We start from the raw sequence: 18,004 nt of genomic DNA on the forward strand, positions 1-18,004 counted from the left end.
CCTACATGGACAGCCTGAAGATCATTGAGATTATTGAGGATGGCACCACTTCAAAACTATGAAGATGGATTTGGACCACAATTCATACGAATAGTTATGCTATGATAGCTTTAGGACTGCAATTGCCATGAACAGTTTTGCACTCAAGTCTCCATCATGTGAAAACTGTATTGAATTTCCTGGTTATACAACTGCACTTTTTGGCCATGTAGTGCACAGTTATAGAAGGAATTTATGTATAATTACACTATCCGTTGTCACCCAGGTGAGAACGGGTTCCCTTTTGAGTCTGGTTCCTTTCAAGTTTTCTTCCTCATATCATCTCAGGAAGTTTTTCCTCGCCACCATCGCCTCTGGCTTTCTCATTATGGAAAAATTCATACATTAAAATTTATATTCTGAATGTATTTATTTCTGTAAGCTGCTTTGTGACAATGTTTACTATAAGTAAAAATAAAAATGAATTGAAATTAATTTTCCTATTAAACTGGCCAGTGAGTGTATTTACCCATTACATTATTTGCATTTATTGCACAGTAGGAACAAGTGTGATTCTACACGCATAGCAGTTTGGTATTTAAATATAACATGCAAGGTATGGCCCAGACATTACTTATAATCTTTACATCAGTTAAATTATAGTGCTACATTCTGTAAGTGCATATGAAAATATTACTATGATTATGTGATGTTATTCCCAGTATTATTACTTTTAATACTCTTTCAATCTATGCAGAATATTTCATTACTGATCTTTGCGTGTTTGAAGGTTTCTTAGTTCAACCAAGTATGTGAAGTTTTCACACCCAGTGTGGACAAAATAAAACAAGATGAAAATGGCTAGACTAGACATGAATTATATAGTGAAGAAGGATCCAGAAAGAGAGAGAGAGAGACATTTCCTCCCCCAGTCCAAAGACATGCATGGTAGGCTGATTGGCATGTCCAAAGTCCCTGAAAAAGATTAAGCGGTATAGAGGATGGATGGATGGACTTATAGTTACAGAAGGTTTTTTTCCCCCCTTTGTGCCCAGATTCACAGTTTGTATTGTTCTATATTCACAAGTAATCTGTCGGAAACAGTCTGGTCTATTCAATGATTTTGGACGAAACTTTTTTAAACACACAGACTTCTTGCTTATCTTGATAACTTATCATGACTTAGAAGTCAAATTTCAGCCAAACACGTACCATATATTGCACTCACCAATCAATCCAATTGAGCTCTAAAACAATGCTTGTCAACCGACACTGCAAGCTGACAAAATCAGTGTCTATTGACTGAAAATATTGACCATGTGCTTAGTTCCCGTGGTCTGGCCATGTGACCTACAGATTGGACTGAATACGAAAACAGGACGTCCTCAAATTAACAGGGATTTAAAGATGGACCGGCACTTCCTGACAGCAGGAGAAATATGATACAATTAGCAGCCACTTTGCAAGAAAATGTATCCCATTACCCCTGACTTTGGAGAGTATTTGAGAGGGAAAAGCATCGTAGATTTGAAGTCTTGTAAGAACGTAAACAAATTACTTTTGGCACTAATAACAAACTCTTACACAATAAAAGCCTTTAACTACATACATCATCCCCTGCAGGGGGAGAGAGAAGGGGAACGTGGAGGATGTGCCTGGCCACCGTTGGAAAATTTGTTTCCCTAGTTAAATGTTTATGCAAATTTGATGATGTCTGGGATTTGCGCTCTCCAGCAAGCCTGTGATTTGTGGCTGTAGCATACAAGGATAGAGTAGACACTTCTCACTTCCATCCACCCACTCATCCCCTTGTCAAAGTGCAGCAGAGAAACAGCTGTTCCATGCACATCGCACATTTGAGGTTTCCACAAACATCATTGAACAAGAGTCCATTAGTCCTGCTGTTTTGGGCTTCCTGTATCTCTGCTAATAGGCTGCAGCTTTAGTTTTTGTGACAAACCAACACTTTGTGCTTTTGGGTAATAGATTAGTTTTATGCTGTAGCATCAATTATGGAACGTGGCACTGAGTAAACGAGCACACAAGTCATGCTGTTGTTTTTTTTCTCCAATGACAGATGAACTTCATCCTGTTCATTTGTATAATTCGCATACTGCGACAGAAGATCAACTGCCCCGACATCGGGAGAAATGAATCAAATCAATATTCGTGAGTGTCTTATTCGCTATCAGTACTTTTTTTGTTAATGTGTTTTCTATGCATTTTCCAGTTGACAGAACATGTATGTTTCATTTAAACAATTTTATTTCATGTAATTGTAATGCAAGGTAGAAGAAGAAAGACATTTGAGTCATTCCCCAGTGCCCAGCGGCTCAGCTCAGCTCTCTGCATTTCAGTCTCATCTCCGTAAATGTCAGTGGCTCATGCCAGCTCTATCCATGTGACTTAATGTCCTTTGTCCTTACGTAGCTTTCTGTGATGCAGGACGAATCTGTCTTAAAGCCCCTACAGTATCATCCCGTCGTTGCTGTTGTTGTTATTCTGTTTCATGATAACACCTTACTCGGGTTTTCAAAAATGTACCCCAGCTTCCTAATGCTTCCAGATTACAGATGAAAGAAAAAAAAAAATTCACCCAAAGCTGTTTGTTTGTTTTGCCCTCGCTCTGCAGGAGGCTGGCTAAATCGACGCTGTTGTTGATTCCGCTCTTCGGGATAAACTTCATCATATTTGCATTCATCCCGGAACACGTCGAAAGACAGCTAAGGCTGGTGTTTGACCTCATCCTGGGTTCCTTCCAGGTATGGTCTTAGAGTTCAGGCTTTTTTATTATTATTTTTTTTCAGCAGGGGCTTCGTGTATCATGATCTAAATTTACGAGACGAAGTGGGAAAAAAACCCCTCCGCCCAGGTTGTTGTTTTTGGCTCATTGCACAGATTCGGTATCTCAATGCCACACACTTTGACTGTCTTTCAGCCAAGCTTGTTTCCTAATTTCACCCTCTTTTTCTGTTTTAAATAAGCTTCTCAGTAGAAGGCGTAATTGCGTGATTTAGGCAGCGTCTCCAGGGTGTTGCAGTCTCAGAAACCATGATGTGTCAACTTTCCTTATTGTCTACTGCATGAGTCGGAGAGGAATGGCCTCCCACATACTAATTACGCTGTCACAGTCACGTTCCATGAATAAATGAACTGACAGGCATCCCTAGTCATACAGCTCAGTGTAATCAATTTGTTTAGTTCCCAGGAGGCTGTGTTGAATGAATGAGCATGTAAAAAATCCTCCCTGATGTGTGTGTATATAAGATATCCTTACTCTACTTACAGGGCTTTGTAGTGGCTGTCCTCTACTGCTTCTTGAATGGAGAGGTAGGTAGCTTTTAAATGATTTGGACTCCTTATACGAAGCATTAGAATGAATCCATAATAGAAATGTCCCGCTGTCATATGTTCATTGTAAATAATTGCGCAAAATTTAGACTGGTAGTGTCTTATTCTTACAGCTTTAACTTGACTTCTGACTCTTTTTTTCTTCTAAAAGTTGGGTGCGGTCTGTGAAGTTTAATTTGGCTCATATTAGATTCCAGTTTTGTTCCTATTTCCTAATTTGATTTGATAATTCTGGCATACTGAGCTGCCTCGGAAAACAAAACAACTGTGTTCTACAGATGAACTGAAAAGAAAAACTTTGCTTGGATGAACTTTTCACGTTCAACACATTTTCATTAGACACATTAATGAGGCACGTTTGAATAAATTAAACAGAGCATGTCTAACCTTTTGAACTTGCTAATAAAAGTAACTGCGGACTCAGTTGGTGTAACTGGGTATGTGTAAATCTACACACTCATATTCAGAGTTGGGTGTATCACAAAGTCGTGACAAAGTAACGCGTTACTATAATCGAATGACTTTTTCTAATAACGCAGTAATGTAACGCATTATACTTAAAATTTATGTCATTTGATTACAGTTACTGATGTCGATAAAATTACGTTACTTGCATTACAAATTTATACAGTATTAAGTAAAATGCATTTTTTAAATAAATCATAGTGCGGTTCGTCACTACGTAACTGAACGTCAGTAAAAGAAGACCGCCTGTAATTTTATATCTTCAGTGAACGGAGGCGAGACCAATCAGACAGAGTTTACAGGAAAATACGTGGAAACGCTCGTGTCTTATTGGCTGACAGTCGATCAGTTCTGCAAAATACTAGCTCACACAGTCAGAGTGAGGGAAAATGGATATACTGTATGCCGATTTTTTTTTTTTTAAACCACTGAAGGGGTTGAAACTGAAACAGTAACATCCTCTGATACTGAGCAGGAAAACACAGGTGTGTAAATGTGTACATGAGTTCCAGTTTACGTGAACACGATATGAGCAGAGCAGAAGGAAAGTTAATGTACTTTGCATGGCACTGTAGCAGCTAAACCCATACAGTGATAGCTTAGCTGTGCCTTCCCTTGGCTAACGACACCAAACTAGCCTAATTAGAAAAAAATTATGTTTTATCTGTCTGGTTGTCCTACAAACAGTGACAACACCTGAGGCAAGTTTTATAATAAATCTAACTTTTTCTGATCACGTCATACATTGATGCACGCTAAAATTACTGAAAGAACTATGAGTTTCACTTTGTAGTGTATTTTTGTAGGTTTGATAGGTTTTGAAAGTAATCTGATTACTTTTTCCATGCAGTAATCAGTAATGTAATCAGATTACAATTTTAAAGTAGTAATTAGTAATCTGTAGCGGATTGGTTTTTTTAATTAACTTACCCAACACTGCTCATATTCATAATCCCATCCTGACCGTTGTCTCTCTGCTGTTTCTCAGGTTCAGGCTGAGATCAAGAGGAAGTGGAGAAGGTGGCATCTGGAGAGGTTCCTGGGCTCCGGCACTAAGTACCAGCACCCGTCTATAGGCAGCAACGGCAACAACTTTTCCACTCAGATTTCCATGCTGACGCGGTGCAGCCCTAAAACTCAGCGAGCCTCCACCTGCCACGACGACTCCTCCATCACCATATAGCTCAGCAGAGTCACCTGACACAGGACAATAATCGTCTGTAGATCCGCTCATGCTGTGTGTCGTACGCATCAGGATATGGGTGCAGAATTCTGTGAAGTTCCTCTCAATTCTGATGGCTTGAGGGTTCCACAAGCACTCCACAGCACATTCTCTAGGGATATGAGCTACGTCTGGCTCAGAACTGAATGTTGAAAGGTATTTCCATATAACAACATAAATTTCGTTTTAACTGTTGCATCAGTGACATGCGGTTGCGGTGATGTGCTGTAACCAGTGTTAGAAATATCAGCCAAACAATGGGCCTCATTTACCAATTCAAATTTTCCCGCCGGATTTGCAAAAGTTTCGGAAAGGCTGATTTTCTTCATACTTGCGTGCGTGTGGTGTTCACCTGTCACGTGCGAAGTGCGTTCCCGACACGGCTCATTTGCATGTATGACGCCCACACAACTCCATAAAAGGTCATGTGCACAGACAGCTGGGAGTCAAAAATGAACGTTCAGGATTAAAGGCTGAAAGGTGGAAGTGGAAATGATTTAGATTCGCTTCTTTGCCAATACAAAGAATGAATAATATATAATATTAATAATAACAATAACTGAGGGCTAAATCTTCCATCAGCTGAGGCATTTATTTACAGCTATGCGCAGACAGACCGGCCCTCCGTTTATACTATACCATTTATTTTTCATAACTGAATTGAATTTGTCTTTTTTATTTTAATTCATGCTTTTCCCTGCCGAAAAAACCAACAGAAACCATTACAGAAATTGTAATGGTTTCCACTACTAATGCAAACCATTACAAACCATCAGCTAACCATTAAAACCATTACTATTATTGTATCCACTAGACATAACATGCCACCAATAGAAGGCAACACATTAACAGTAGAGGCCCACAAGGACCATTACATTCCATTATATTCCATTCTATAATTCCCATTATAACCATTAAAACCATTACAAATTCTATGAAGGTTTCTATTGTGGGTTTTTTTTTTTTTCCAGCAGGGTCGTGCTGGCTCATTTTCTTTATATAAAACGACTGGTTTTCACAAAATGTTCTTTGTCTTGGACCTAGTGAACTAGCATGAAGATGAGACTCCAAAGCACTTTGATAAGACGCTCTGGATAAGAGCGTATGCTGAACGCTGTAAACGATATAAAAATACGCCATTTAGACTCAGCATTATGTTCCATATATAAAAGTGCAGTAATCCATGCAAATTATATGATTTGAAGTCGATCAAGTCGAGGTTTACATTAGTCAGTCTTCGCACGCGTAAGTTTACACACACTCAGGAGCACGAGTAGGTTACAAACATTTTTTCCCCCCGGATTTACGGCATTTTCATGAATACCAAATTTCTTGTGTAGACGATTGATCAAACGATTTGCGAATAAATCTGTTTGTATTCAACTTGATAAGTGAAGCCCACTGAGTGCATACTGAACAAACTGCAAAAAATCAGATGGCAATAATACAATCAGCACACAAAACGTACATATGTTACAAGTAATCTGAAAACTGCAGCTGTACATGAGCTGATCATTTGACAGGCCCAAAATTCTGATAGCTTTATCAGATTTCTTGATATCCAGTAAGACTTTAATCTAATTTAGGATAACATCGAGTCAATCAGATAATAATTGGATTATGAGTATGCATGTACACCCACTTATTTATTACAGTACATTATAATCAGTTCTGGCAACTCAAGTGGTTCAGTAGCTATTCTGCACAAAGATGCTGAGTGATTTGATTTTGGATGGTAAAAATATTCTACGCAATAGTATTAATACGCAATAGTTCGGTTCTCAAAGTGGTAAAAACAACACGAAACAGCATGAGTATTGGCCCTGTGTAGATGGATACGACTCAAAAGCCTAAATGGTACTGAGAGAAAAAGTAGACTACGTAAGTGTAAATAAAATAAAAATGATTAACCATTACCAAAGACAGGCGTCTGTACAAATATTTTAACAGAACTCTTCACTCCAAACTTACTTACAATGCAAGAGCAGTTGTTTAATTAGAACAATTAATGTGTATGCAAATCATGTATTTTTTGCAGGCAACGTTCATGAATTGTTTAGTTTCAGGTCTGTGGAAATCTGCATAATTAATCCTTTAAGGGATGCGACTGCTTTCTGTTTTCAGAGAGAAATATATACAGGTTTTGTGGATATGTTTTGCAGGTAGAAACCACAAAACCTTTTGGGAAAGTGTATTTTTTTTTTACTGCATTTCTCCAGTGTTGAAGTGTTAAATAAAACTTTGTGTTATATATTCATGTATTTAAACATTTACTGATGGACTTCTGCAGCTGCCCTTAAACTTTATTATAAGTGAGTCTAGATTAAACACACTTTCTGTTCTTTTCTCAGTACAGACATGTTGAAATTATTGTTTGTAGTAGTACACTACAGTATACAATACACTGAAAAAAACTTTTTACTATATTCCCACATTTAATACTGTTTTTGCTGTTTTCTTTTCCCAACTAGGACTAAATAATTAGTAATGAAGCTGAACTCTCCATTATATAACATCACTGCTGCTTCATGTTGTCAGTGTCGCTCTTAATTCGGAATATGTTGTCATATGTTTACTTTGAAGAAAGTACACAGCACCATAACTATAAGTATGTGGAGTTACTTCTCCACTTCACTGCTGTGTAACTGAATGTGATTGTGTTGTGCTTGAGGGACCCACTATGTTGTACAGCAGTGTTTCCCAAATCTGCTCCAGCAACTGCCATAATCTGCACGTTTTAGTGTGTTTCCTGCTGGAACATGTCTCAGAACTAGCTGGCTAAATGTTACAGACAGAGCAGCTAAGTATATATTTTATATCGCATTAGTATACAAACATTTCCTGCCCTGAAATGACACCCAACTCCCTATTCTCAACATTAGCAAAGTGTATTGTGTGTATTCTGTACCCTAGCTTACACAGTTTGGGCATTAACTTACTGCAGAGAATTGTGGGATTTAACAATTGCTAACTAATATGCTCAGCTAAGGGTTCGGGCATGACAACAAAATAACACAACTACATAAGTACATACATACAGCGCACTATATTAGGGAATTTCAGATAGTGGTAAAACTAACTCACCCTTGTGCATTGGGAATCCATTTGGCCACCGAGACTATATATAATATAAGGTTAGAAAGTAATCACTAGGGTCCAATCTAAAGTTATGATGTCTATCCAGGAAGCATTTCAGAAAGAACAACTGAGGGAAAACTTGTTCCTTTTTTTTTTTTTTTCCTTGCTTAATGAAAATATGGCTGTGGCAACAGGCCAGCTTAAATGTTGGTCAAATTCAATTAAGAAACATTATATTTAGTCATATTAAATTGTAAAGTAAAATAAATAAAACAGCCAAAAAGTGGAGTTGCATCAAATGAGCACTTCGAAAGAGATTTCATGTTTTAATCGCTACCTCAGGTCACAACTCGCAGCTCGTACATTTGCATTCGTTTGCTTCTCATTAGACTAAGTGAACAGAGGCTACTAAATTAAACTAGAGGCAGAGTTGGGGAATTTTTCTCGCTTCGTCCATTTGTTCATTATCAAATCGCGGTACTCGTTCGCGTTTACATAATCGTCTGTGATCGTGCGACAGTAAAACACCAGCTTTTGAAAAATGGCATTTAAAGTGTAATCCCTTTCAGACGTAGTAAGGTCACTGTATTTATTCTTTAAGAATAGACCGCATCCAGTGTCCATGTCTACTAACAATGAATAGACACTAGGCTTGATTTCTAGTGTTTGAGTCATAAACATTACCACATTGAGGCCACTTAAAGCTGGACCATAGTGATTCATTTCTAACCTTATATAGTCTCGGTGGTCAAATGGGGCAGTGGTGGCTTGTGGCGGTTAAGGCTCTGGGTTACTGATCGGAAGGTCATGGGTTCAGCCCTGCGCTGCCAGGCTGCCACTGTTGGGCCCTCGAGCAAGGCCCTTAACCCTCTCTGCTCCAGGGGCGCTGTATCACACCTGACCCCAACTTCCTAACATGCTGGGGTATGCGAAGAAAAGAATTTCACTGTGCTGAAATGTATACGTGATTAATAAAGACTCATTATCATCATTATCATTATGATGTGTGTCAAAGGAGGAAACACACTAAAATATGCAACACAGAGAGACAACAGCAGCAGGACAAGAAAACACTGCTGTATAAACAGGATCTGGATTCAACATGATTAATTTATACTCATCAGAGGAAACCGCACTGATTGTGTAGATCCTGAAGATTCCAGAAGGCTTTTATTTCTCTGCTGGGACTCTTTTTTTTTTCCTTCTTACATGAACAAATAACAACCAAAAGTGGATTGTTGACTATCCAAAATCTAAATGGAGATACACTGTAGAGAGAAAATGTGACATTTCTCCCAGACACCTTGCATATTTTGTGAATGAGTTTCCAAACTACACAGTATGTGTATAGGGTGTGTGTGTGTGTGTGTGTGTGTGTGTGTGTGTGTGTGTGTGTGTGTGAGGGAGCGAGAAAGACTTGATGTATTTATAAGCTGAATGCCCTTCTCTGCACTATCATTATCATTCCCATAAGGTATCATTCCTTGTCGTACAAGCAGAGTCTGTGTTCTTTGCGATTGTGTTTGCGTTGGTTTATCACTTAAAGCTGAAGCGTGACCGGACATTTTTATGGCTCGACGTCAGATCCCATTCAGCGATAAACAGCGAAACCAAGCTGGAAGTTTACATCCAAGAAAACGAGTAAAATCGGATCTGTCAAAAACGGATCCAAAATGTCGATGTTGATGTTTAGTGTAGATTAAAATCCAAGATTAAAATAATTGTGTATTTATGGTAGAATAAAAATGCCATGGCTGTATTTTCAAGATGATGCTTTTCTCACAGCCTAGCCTGTATGTTCTTGTCTGTGTCTAGCAAACAGAACAACCAGTCCAAACCACATGCTGTACATAAAGCACACACTAAAGAACGTTTGGTAACACTGTATTTGAAGGCTACCTACATGCATTAACACTGAATAACATAAATATAGAATAATGCATGAGTACATATGTAAGGCTTGGGTCAGTAGTCACGTTATTTGATTATCACTTAAGTTTGGAGACATTAAAATTCAGCATTTTTTGCTCTGAATTATTTGTAGTTTTCTGAAGTAATCAGTTATCTTGCATTACTTTAAACCGGTTGCTAATTTACTGTCAAGTATCTGACATAATCCTGATATAATCTACTAAATGCATTATTCAGTGCTTATTCATGTGTCATTTTCTTCATACCCCTTAATTTCTTTTTGTTCTTCTAAATACTAACACAAGCCTTGTATACATACGTATGTATTATTGAATCTCATTCAGTGCTTACGGAAGTGATCAAAAATCCTTATATTAATAGCCTTCAAATAAAGTGTTGTCTAAAATATGTCTGAAGTTTGAGGATCATTGTCTTAAAGAACTTGTGTCATCTCTGAGCTCATCACGAACACAATAACGAAGTTAATATATACTGTGGTATGCTCTTTCTGCTTTGTTTGTGGATTGCAGTGGATTACTTAGTGGAAAGTATTTGCTGTAAAGTGGAAGTATTTCAGTTAAAGAAATGATGAGTATGTTTAATTCGCAGCTAGTTCAGGTCACCAGCTTAGTTATCTCAACACTTTACGTTTAAAAGTATTTTATTTTAGCTTGTGTTCTACAGCCATTGTGTTCAGGTACAGTGTAAAATAACTTCAACTTACAGTTTCATTTTTTTTTTTTTTGTACGATACATTAAAATGAGATTTCATTTCACAACTATTTAAAGCGTTTGTCAATGTTTAAACAACACAAATGACCTCTCATTCATTGCCAAAAAGAATGTACGCCCTCACAAAGTATCAGGTGGCTTTGATCTGTGTTCAAGTTTTAGTTCAGATATACGTCGTGTACTTGGCCGTGTAAATTTTGTCGCAAAACGACAAGATGCCAAACGTTTCCATCCGTGGTGCTGTACAGGTTTTATTAAGATTAGTAAAAAGGTATTAAATGAGCTTTTTTTTTTTTTAACAATGTACCATTTACACACATGAACAGCTGAAGAACTGGATGTTGTGTAAATTAATCTGTGTTTGTGTATTGTCGAAGTGAAGCAAACAGTTCAGTGCATTATGCATGCTGCACATGCAATATCCAGTACACGGCACATCACAGCCACTATACATGACGAGTGCAAATTTATCCAACCATATGCGAATAGTCTGATTATTTTTGTACTCAAGCTCAAATGTGCTCACGTGTATTGTCGCTGTATGGTATTTTTGTAAGATGAAAAGCAAACTATTCCAGTTCTGTTTTACAGTGTTTACCACTATACCATTGCCAATAAACTACTTGAATTATTGTACTCTGTACTAGTACTCAATCTGCAATGTGTGTATTAATTGTAACTAAAATTACATTGACAGTCCCTGAAATGTACACGAGTGTACAAGAGTTGTATTTTAACACCTCGACATGTCAGAACCTGTATTCCTTTGCAAATCAACTGAGCCTAATATTTTTTTCTCTTGCTTTCAAGATGCCATCAGCTTTGTACAGGTCTATTTTTACGTGATCCAACTGTGTGCCTTCTGCATTTCCCCTGTAGAGAGAACTGCTGATACTGATCCTCAGTGGTTAGACTTGCCGATTATACTATGTGAAGATATTCAGGTAGAAATAATTTTGCTCGAGGATATAAGAATATATTAAGTGTAGATGTGTAAAAATATAACTATCAAGAAAAGGAAGAACACTCTGTGTCTGAGCAATATGAGCAAATGTAAGTCATTGGTCTGTTGTGTAGCTAATATATTCTTTACCATGTTGACGTTTGTGTTAATAGGTTGACAGAGGCCAAGCTTTGTTTTTAATATAATTCATGTTACCTTGTGTTTTCTTCTGTTTTGGATTGCATATTATAATTTCCTTTCAGGTGCTGGTATACCTGTGGAATCCTTGCATCGCTATTACAGAAGAGGCCTTTAACAGTGGATACTGCTGATGGAAGTTGAACAGCTACATCTACAGCTTCTACGACAGCAACAACCTCTGCATTCAAAGGTCACCATCATCTCTCAATAATCTCTTGTGAACATCTTGAACCAGCTTTGTCTTGGGAGGTAAACCCAACTGGAGGTGGCTACAGGCAGGACTCCATCTACATGTATGTTGTAGAGCTCACCCAGCTTCACAAAATTCATGCACTATACCTGTGATGAGTCATTTTAATAGTCCCTGAGCAACTCATCAGTTCAACCCACAATAGAACAATGGAAGGCTCTATTTCAGGGTAAGGCTAGGAGCTTTATAGATCTGCATTGGGCTTGCCAATCCCTTGTTTGCCCTCCGAAGTTCATCACAAAGAAATAATTTCACTCTTCAACTTAAACATACCATCATTCTTGGGCATCTGTGGATCCAGAAACAAGTCCTACATTTCCATGACCCACAAAGAGATACCTCATAAGATGTTCAGCAAGACCAGGGCTACAGAACTGCCGACACCTCAGCCCTGTATCTGCTCTAGACTTACTGCCCAATGCCACACCTTTGCACTTCCATCTACTCACATGTACAGATACCCTTCCCTTTGGTACCTGCCACACTCCAGCAGCAGAGCACGCATCAACACCACCCTGAATCCACAAAGTGTGTACAGCCTCATTCGGCAAGGGGGTCCATTAAAAACTGCTTTTTGAACAATTTCAGGACAATACAAACATCAGCACATGCCTTATGGTCTTGCCAGTGCCCTCTCTATGTTTCGGGTTTTCATAAATGTAACTTGCTCAGCAGATTATTCATGGTCATATATACCCTGGAGAAACGCATCCGTCATGTGGTACTGTCAAGGTTAATGTAAACACATTGGTTATTAAAGCTCAGCAGTGTTGATTTCACCTATCTCTTTCCTCTTGTGGTTAGAAGAATCTTCTACTGGCTCTCCAGTACTCTATCAGCACCTTTAACCTTGCTCTATAAAGGTTCTCTACACAGAATCCCCTGGAGAAGAATTATTGGCTGCCCAAAACATGCTTCAATCATAGCACGTTTACTTCTAATCCAAATTCCTTCCTGTCAGTTGTAGCTGGAGTTTATTAGGGTTTGAGCCATGCTATCAAGAGATCTTTCCAAATTTACATTGGTTACATTCTTCTCCTAAAAACTAATATTTACAGAGAGGAACTGTAATGTTGACAACCAAGAGCTCCTTACTATCAAGCTGACCCTTGATAGCAAGTGATTACCGGTTGGATGATACCCTCCATTCAGAGTACTTTGTAGATTTGATACCTGTTATCGTAGTGCCTCCCACCGGTTTAGTTTAATTATTCCCATTTTCTACAAAAATTAGACTAGGAAGCATACGGCTGCACACCCCTGGGCCAGGTAACAAGACCACTGGGAAGGTCTGCGTTCTTGTGATATTCCAAAGTAAGTGTGCAGCAGTATGTTCTTGCTCAGTATGGGATCAGGCCAAGACTTCTCTTCAACTTCTAGACTGCTCCTTCTGGTCTTTTGTGATCCCATCACTCGGTGACGTTGTCACGTTCAACTGCTTCGTGGAACAGTTGAGTATCACCATGAGTGGGTAACATCCTGACTCCAGTGGTCAACTTGAGAGGTGAATTTATTTTAATATCATTTTTAATGCAATGTTTGACAATTCTGTAAGCAGTAATAAAATGTCAGGCAGTTAAGGAGATAGTAAATGTAATATTTACACTAAAGAAATGCAACTGGTAGAACATATATTGCGGATAATGTGGAGATGTGGATAATGAGGAATCAGCGCTTCAATCATGACTCAAATTCAGTTTGAAAAAGCAGTGAAGTCCTTGACGCATGATGCAGCTTGTGTACCGTTTCATTCTGCTTTCTAATGAAGTTGCATTACTACCCGCTGTCCTTGGAGTCAATGATACATTCAGGTGACCTTTCAGTTCACCAGCATAACAGAAATGATGACGCACTGCAACATGAATTAGAGAAAAGAAGCCTGCAGCTTATTTCTAACCATTTCACGTGAAGGGAAACAGGACGGAAACTCAAATACATGCAGTCTTCATATAAACACATCACGTGTTGCTCTTAAGGTGCACTCCGAAGCTATAACAGGTGTCCTGCCTTAAAGCATGTTGCAGTATTGATGTGGGTTGAAATATTTATGCAGCAAAGAGCTCTATGAAACAACTTTCTCTGTTCAACAAGTCTAAAAGCTCTGCGCCGGCCCAAATCAATAAATCTGTATCATTTAATATCCGCCGTTTTAGGTTTTTCAGCATTCTGGTATCATGTAAGCCTGTCGAATGAGAATACAATAGCGAAAAGCAAAAACCTGCCAATTTGCGACATCTAAGTGTTCATGCTGAATTCTTTAGAACCGAGATTAATGTTGAACACAGAGAATTAATACAAGTAATTCAATTTAAGTGAGCTCATTACCCACCCCACCTCCCACCCCTATGCTGAATCCATTATTCCACCAGTTTTCTGCTCATTTGAGTACAAATGATTCATGTGGTGTATGAGGTCAGGCTTTTTGCTTGAGGTGCTCCCAGGATTAGCCAGGTCTGGATTAGTATGTGGGTATATCAGTGAGACTACAGAATGATATTGTCTGTTCACTATTCGGTAGTGGAATTTTTACACCTCCCATGGACAAGGCTATCTTATTGTTGCTCTGATGTACTTATTTCTTTCCTGTCATTTATTCCCAAAAGTGCTGCAATGAAAGCGTTTGGAGGATTTGCTATATACAGTGGATATAAAAAGTCTACACACCAGATAAATCATGTCAGAAGTGTTTTCCACCCTCAATATGAAATTACAACGTATAAAAATGACGTGAAAAACAATCAAAAACATTTATAGGGGAAAAAGAAAAACTCAAACGTTTTAACTGAAATATCTTTCAGTCTTTTTTGGTGAGTCTATCAGCGTGGCACATCTTGACTTGAAAATATTTTCCCACTCTTTCTTGCAAAAACATTGTAGATCAGCGGTTCTTAACCTGGGGGTCCCTGGGAGTTGCAAAGCAGTAGCAGGGGGGTCACAGGAAAACATTTATTTTAAATGATTGTACACAGAGGTGCACAGAGAAGACACTGGCGGATTTATGGACATACATGGACGCCGAAGTACCGACTGAGTGTACTCGGTCTGAGTGACACGATGCTGCCATGCTTCAACATGGGTATGGTGTTCTTTTTGTGGTGCTTTTTTTGCACCAAACATACCTTTTGAAATCGTGTAATTAATATACCTTTTGGAATTGGTCTCGTCAGACCATGACATATTTTGCCACATGGTTTGGGGTCATTTAGTTGGGCTTGGATGGTGTTTGTGAGAAAAGGCTTCTGCCTACTCTCCCTACCTCAGAGCCTAGACAAAGTTGTCACATGCACAGAGTAATCAGTGCTATATTCCTGCAAGCTCCTTTAATGTTGCCGTAGGACTCTTGGAAGACTCCCCGGTAAGTGTTTGTCTTCTCCTTTTGTAAATTCAGAGGGACATCCTGTTCTTGATGATGGCACTGTGGTGCTCCATTTTCTCTATTTGCTGATGATGGCCTTCATGGTGTTCCATGGTACATTTAATGCTTCGGAAATTCTTTTGTGAAATTCACCAAATTCTTTGGTGGAAAAAGTTCTGACGGAACTTTAGTGGACTTTAGTTTCATGTTTTTACATCACAAAAACCTGACATTTTAACAGGGGTGTGTAGACTTTTTATATTCACTGTAGTATTGGTCATGAACAAATGGTATCCAAATAAGAAAGTTAAATTGCTTGGTTACTGTGCAGTTTTCAAGCACCTGTACTCTTTTAGAATTTTGTTCACTTATAACTTTTGACTTTTACTTACTACAAAAAAATCCCTCTACTTTCTATTTCACTACATTTCAAAACTCTGTATCCTCAACACTTTTTCTGCATTAGACAGCAGAGAGTAAAAGTACTTTAACAGAGCCGATAAAAGTATGAAAAACTGTATTAATACTCCATCTATAGTTTTAAAAACATGAACCAGCATGGCTTCTAATCACATGCATCTATGTAAATTTATCTGAAGATGTGATCTGTGATTTATCTGACGGCAACTCATTGGACCAGAGACTAGCTACTGTGCTAGAGGCAATAGATCAGAAAGGGGAAAGGTGTTCACAGACTTTCATTGGTTCCTTTCCTTTTTATATTATCCTTTGCTTTGCCTATAAGCCTTAAAGTTGTAAGACTAGTGTTTGTAGCTCTCTTGAGCACTCTGGAAAGCTTAAAATAATTGAATTATAGAAAGGGGTGCATGGTGGCTTAGTGGTTAGCACGTTTGCCTCACACCTCGGGGGTTCGATTCCCACCGTGGGAATCAGTTTGCATGTTTGCATGTTCTCCCCGTGCTGTGGGGGTTTCCTCCCCCAGTCCAAAGACATGCATGGTAGGTTGATTAGCATGTCTAAAGTGTCCGTAGTGTATGAATGGGTGTGTGAATGTGTGCCCTGTGATGGATTGGCACTATGTCCAGGGTGTACCCTGCCTTGTGCCTGTTGCTCCCTGGGATAGGCTCCAGGTTCCCCATGACCCTGAAAAGGAGTAAGCGGTATAGAAGATGGATGGATGAATTAAAGAATGTTGTCTGATTATCTCTCAGACTCAAAAGATGTTTGATCATTCATCATGGCAATAACCCAAAATACAACAGAGGAAGATTGGTAATGTAGGACGTTCATGTCAGCACCTTCACCTTCATCTCATCGAATTGCTGAAGCAAAACATCCTGAAAATATGAGTTTAAACTGTCCTGTACATATAAGTGGGACAAAATAGGGCACACATACAGTACTTTTGCCATCAAATGACCTAAATTTGTTCAATAAAAATAGTGGCACTAGAAAATGTAATATTGCTAAATATTTCTAAAAAATGAATATAGTTCATTTCCTTTTAGGATTAGCGTGAAACATTTTCTCATTAACTGTATTGTCTTTCTGCTACTGGATACTTTAATCAGTTTCTTACGAATCCCACATATGATTAGGTTTGGCGAAGGCAATGTTCAAAACCTATTAAATTAGCTTTCATCAGGTGAGAAAATGTTTCCATTTAAATTCAATCTCGACTGACCAAAAGCAGAACTGCTCCTTGGTTTAGTGCTTCACTGTGACAAATTTGGAAAATTGCACTTCCCTTGGTGCAATTTTGATTCTAACGTATTCACCCTCTCAGAATATAGAAATAAGGAAGTCGCACATACTGATAAAGTATGATGGGGAGCAGTTTCACATTTCAACCCACATACATATTCGGTACATTTTCATTCAGTTTTCTGCACTGATGATAAATGGAGAAGGCTTCACAGCACAAATCTATCTAGGAACAAACTCTGAACAAAGGAAGGACCTCAGATTGTAAAACTCTAAAACAACAAAACCAGAATAGAAATATTCTTTGAAATTATACAGGGTGATTAAAAAATATTATAATATGTACAGGCAACAGTTTTCTTTATGTAGTTCTTTTCTTTACAATATTGTTGTCGGTTTTTGGTGCGATGGCTACCAGATTGACTTTGGAGCAAAAAAGGAAGGTTACTGCATGTACCTGCAATACAAGCAAAGGAGTTATACACAATATATTGAGACAGGAGAAAAAACAACAAAGTGACAAACTAGAATGAGGTATAAAAAATGATTAGGGGACATGGACAAAAACAGAGTTCATGACAGGGCACACATAGTGGTTAGTACATTCGCTTCACACCTCCAGGGTCGGGGGTTCGATTCCCGCCATGGTCTGTGTGTGCAGAGTTTGCATGTTCTCCCCGTGCTGCAGGGGTTTCCTCCAGGTACTCTGGTTTCCTCCTCCAGTCCAAAGACATGCATGGTAGGTTGACTGGCATGTCTAAAGTGTCCAGAATATATGAATGGGTGTGTGTGTGTGTATGTGATTGTGCCCTGCGATGGATTGGCACCCTGTCCAGGGTGTACCCCGCCTTT

At 38.7% G+C, this 18,004-nt stretch overlaps 1 protein-coding gene across 2 annotated transcripts in view; it reads left to right on the plus strand.

Annotated features, from left to right (window-relative positions):
• vipr1b (vasoactive intestinal peptide receptor 1b) overlaps positions 1-12,826 on the plus strand; it is a 63,823-nt gene extending 50,997 nt beyond the window's left edge. Inside the window, exons 10-14 of one of the 2 annotated variants that reach the window (XR_008393289.1) lie at positions 2,057-2,148; positions 2,612-2,741; positions 3,268-3,309; positions 4,784-5,173; positions 11,945-12,826. Coding sequence is in view for 1 of the 2 variants with exons in the window: in XM_053674727.1 (XP_053530702.1) it covers positions 2,057-2,148; positions 2,612-2,741; positions 3,268-3,309; positions 4,784-4,978 (459 nt within the window). In the remaining variant the exon portion in view is untranslated. Of the gene's footprint in view, positions 1-2,056; positions 2,149-2,611; positions 2,742-3,267; positions 3,310-4,783; positions 11,375-11,944 lie in introns of those variants that run through there. The other variant, XM_053674727.1, reaches the window with a different exon arrangement.
• Positions 12,827-18,004: the final 5,178 nt, after the last annotated feature.

The sequence above is a fragment of the Ictalurus punctatus genome, chromosome 23 (assembly GCF_001660625.3).
Source record: "Ictalurus punctatus breed USDA103 chromosome 23, Coco_2.0, whole genome shotgun sequence".
Taxonomy (NCBI): domain Eukaryota; kingdom Metazoa; phylum Chordata; class Actinopteri; order Siluriformes; family Ictaluridae; genus Ictalurus; species Ictalurus punctatus.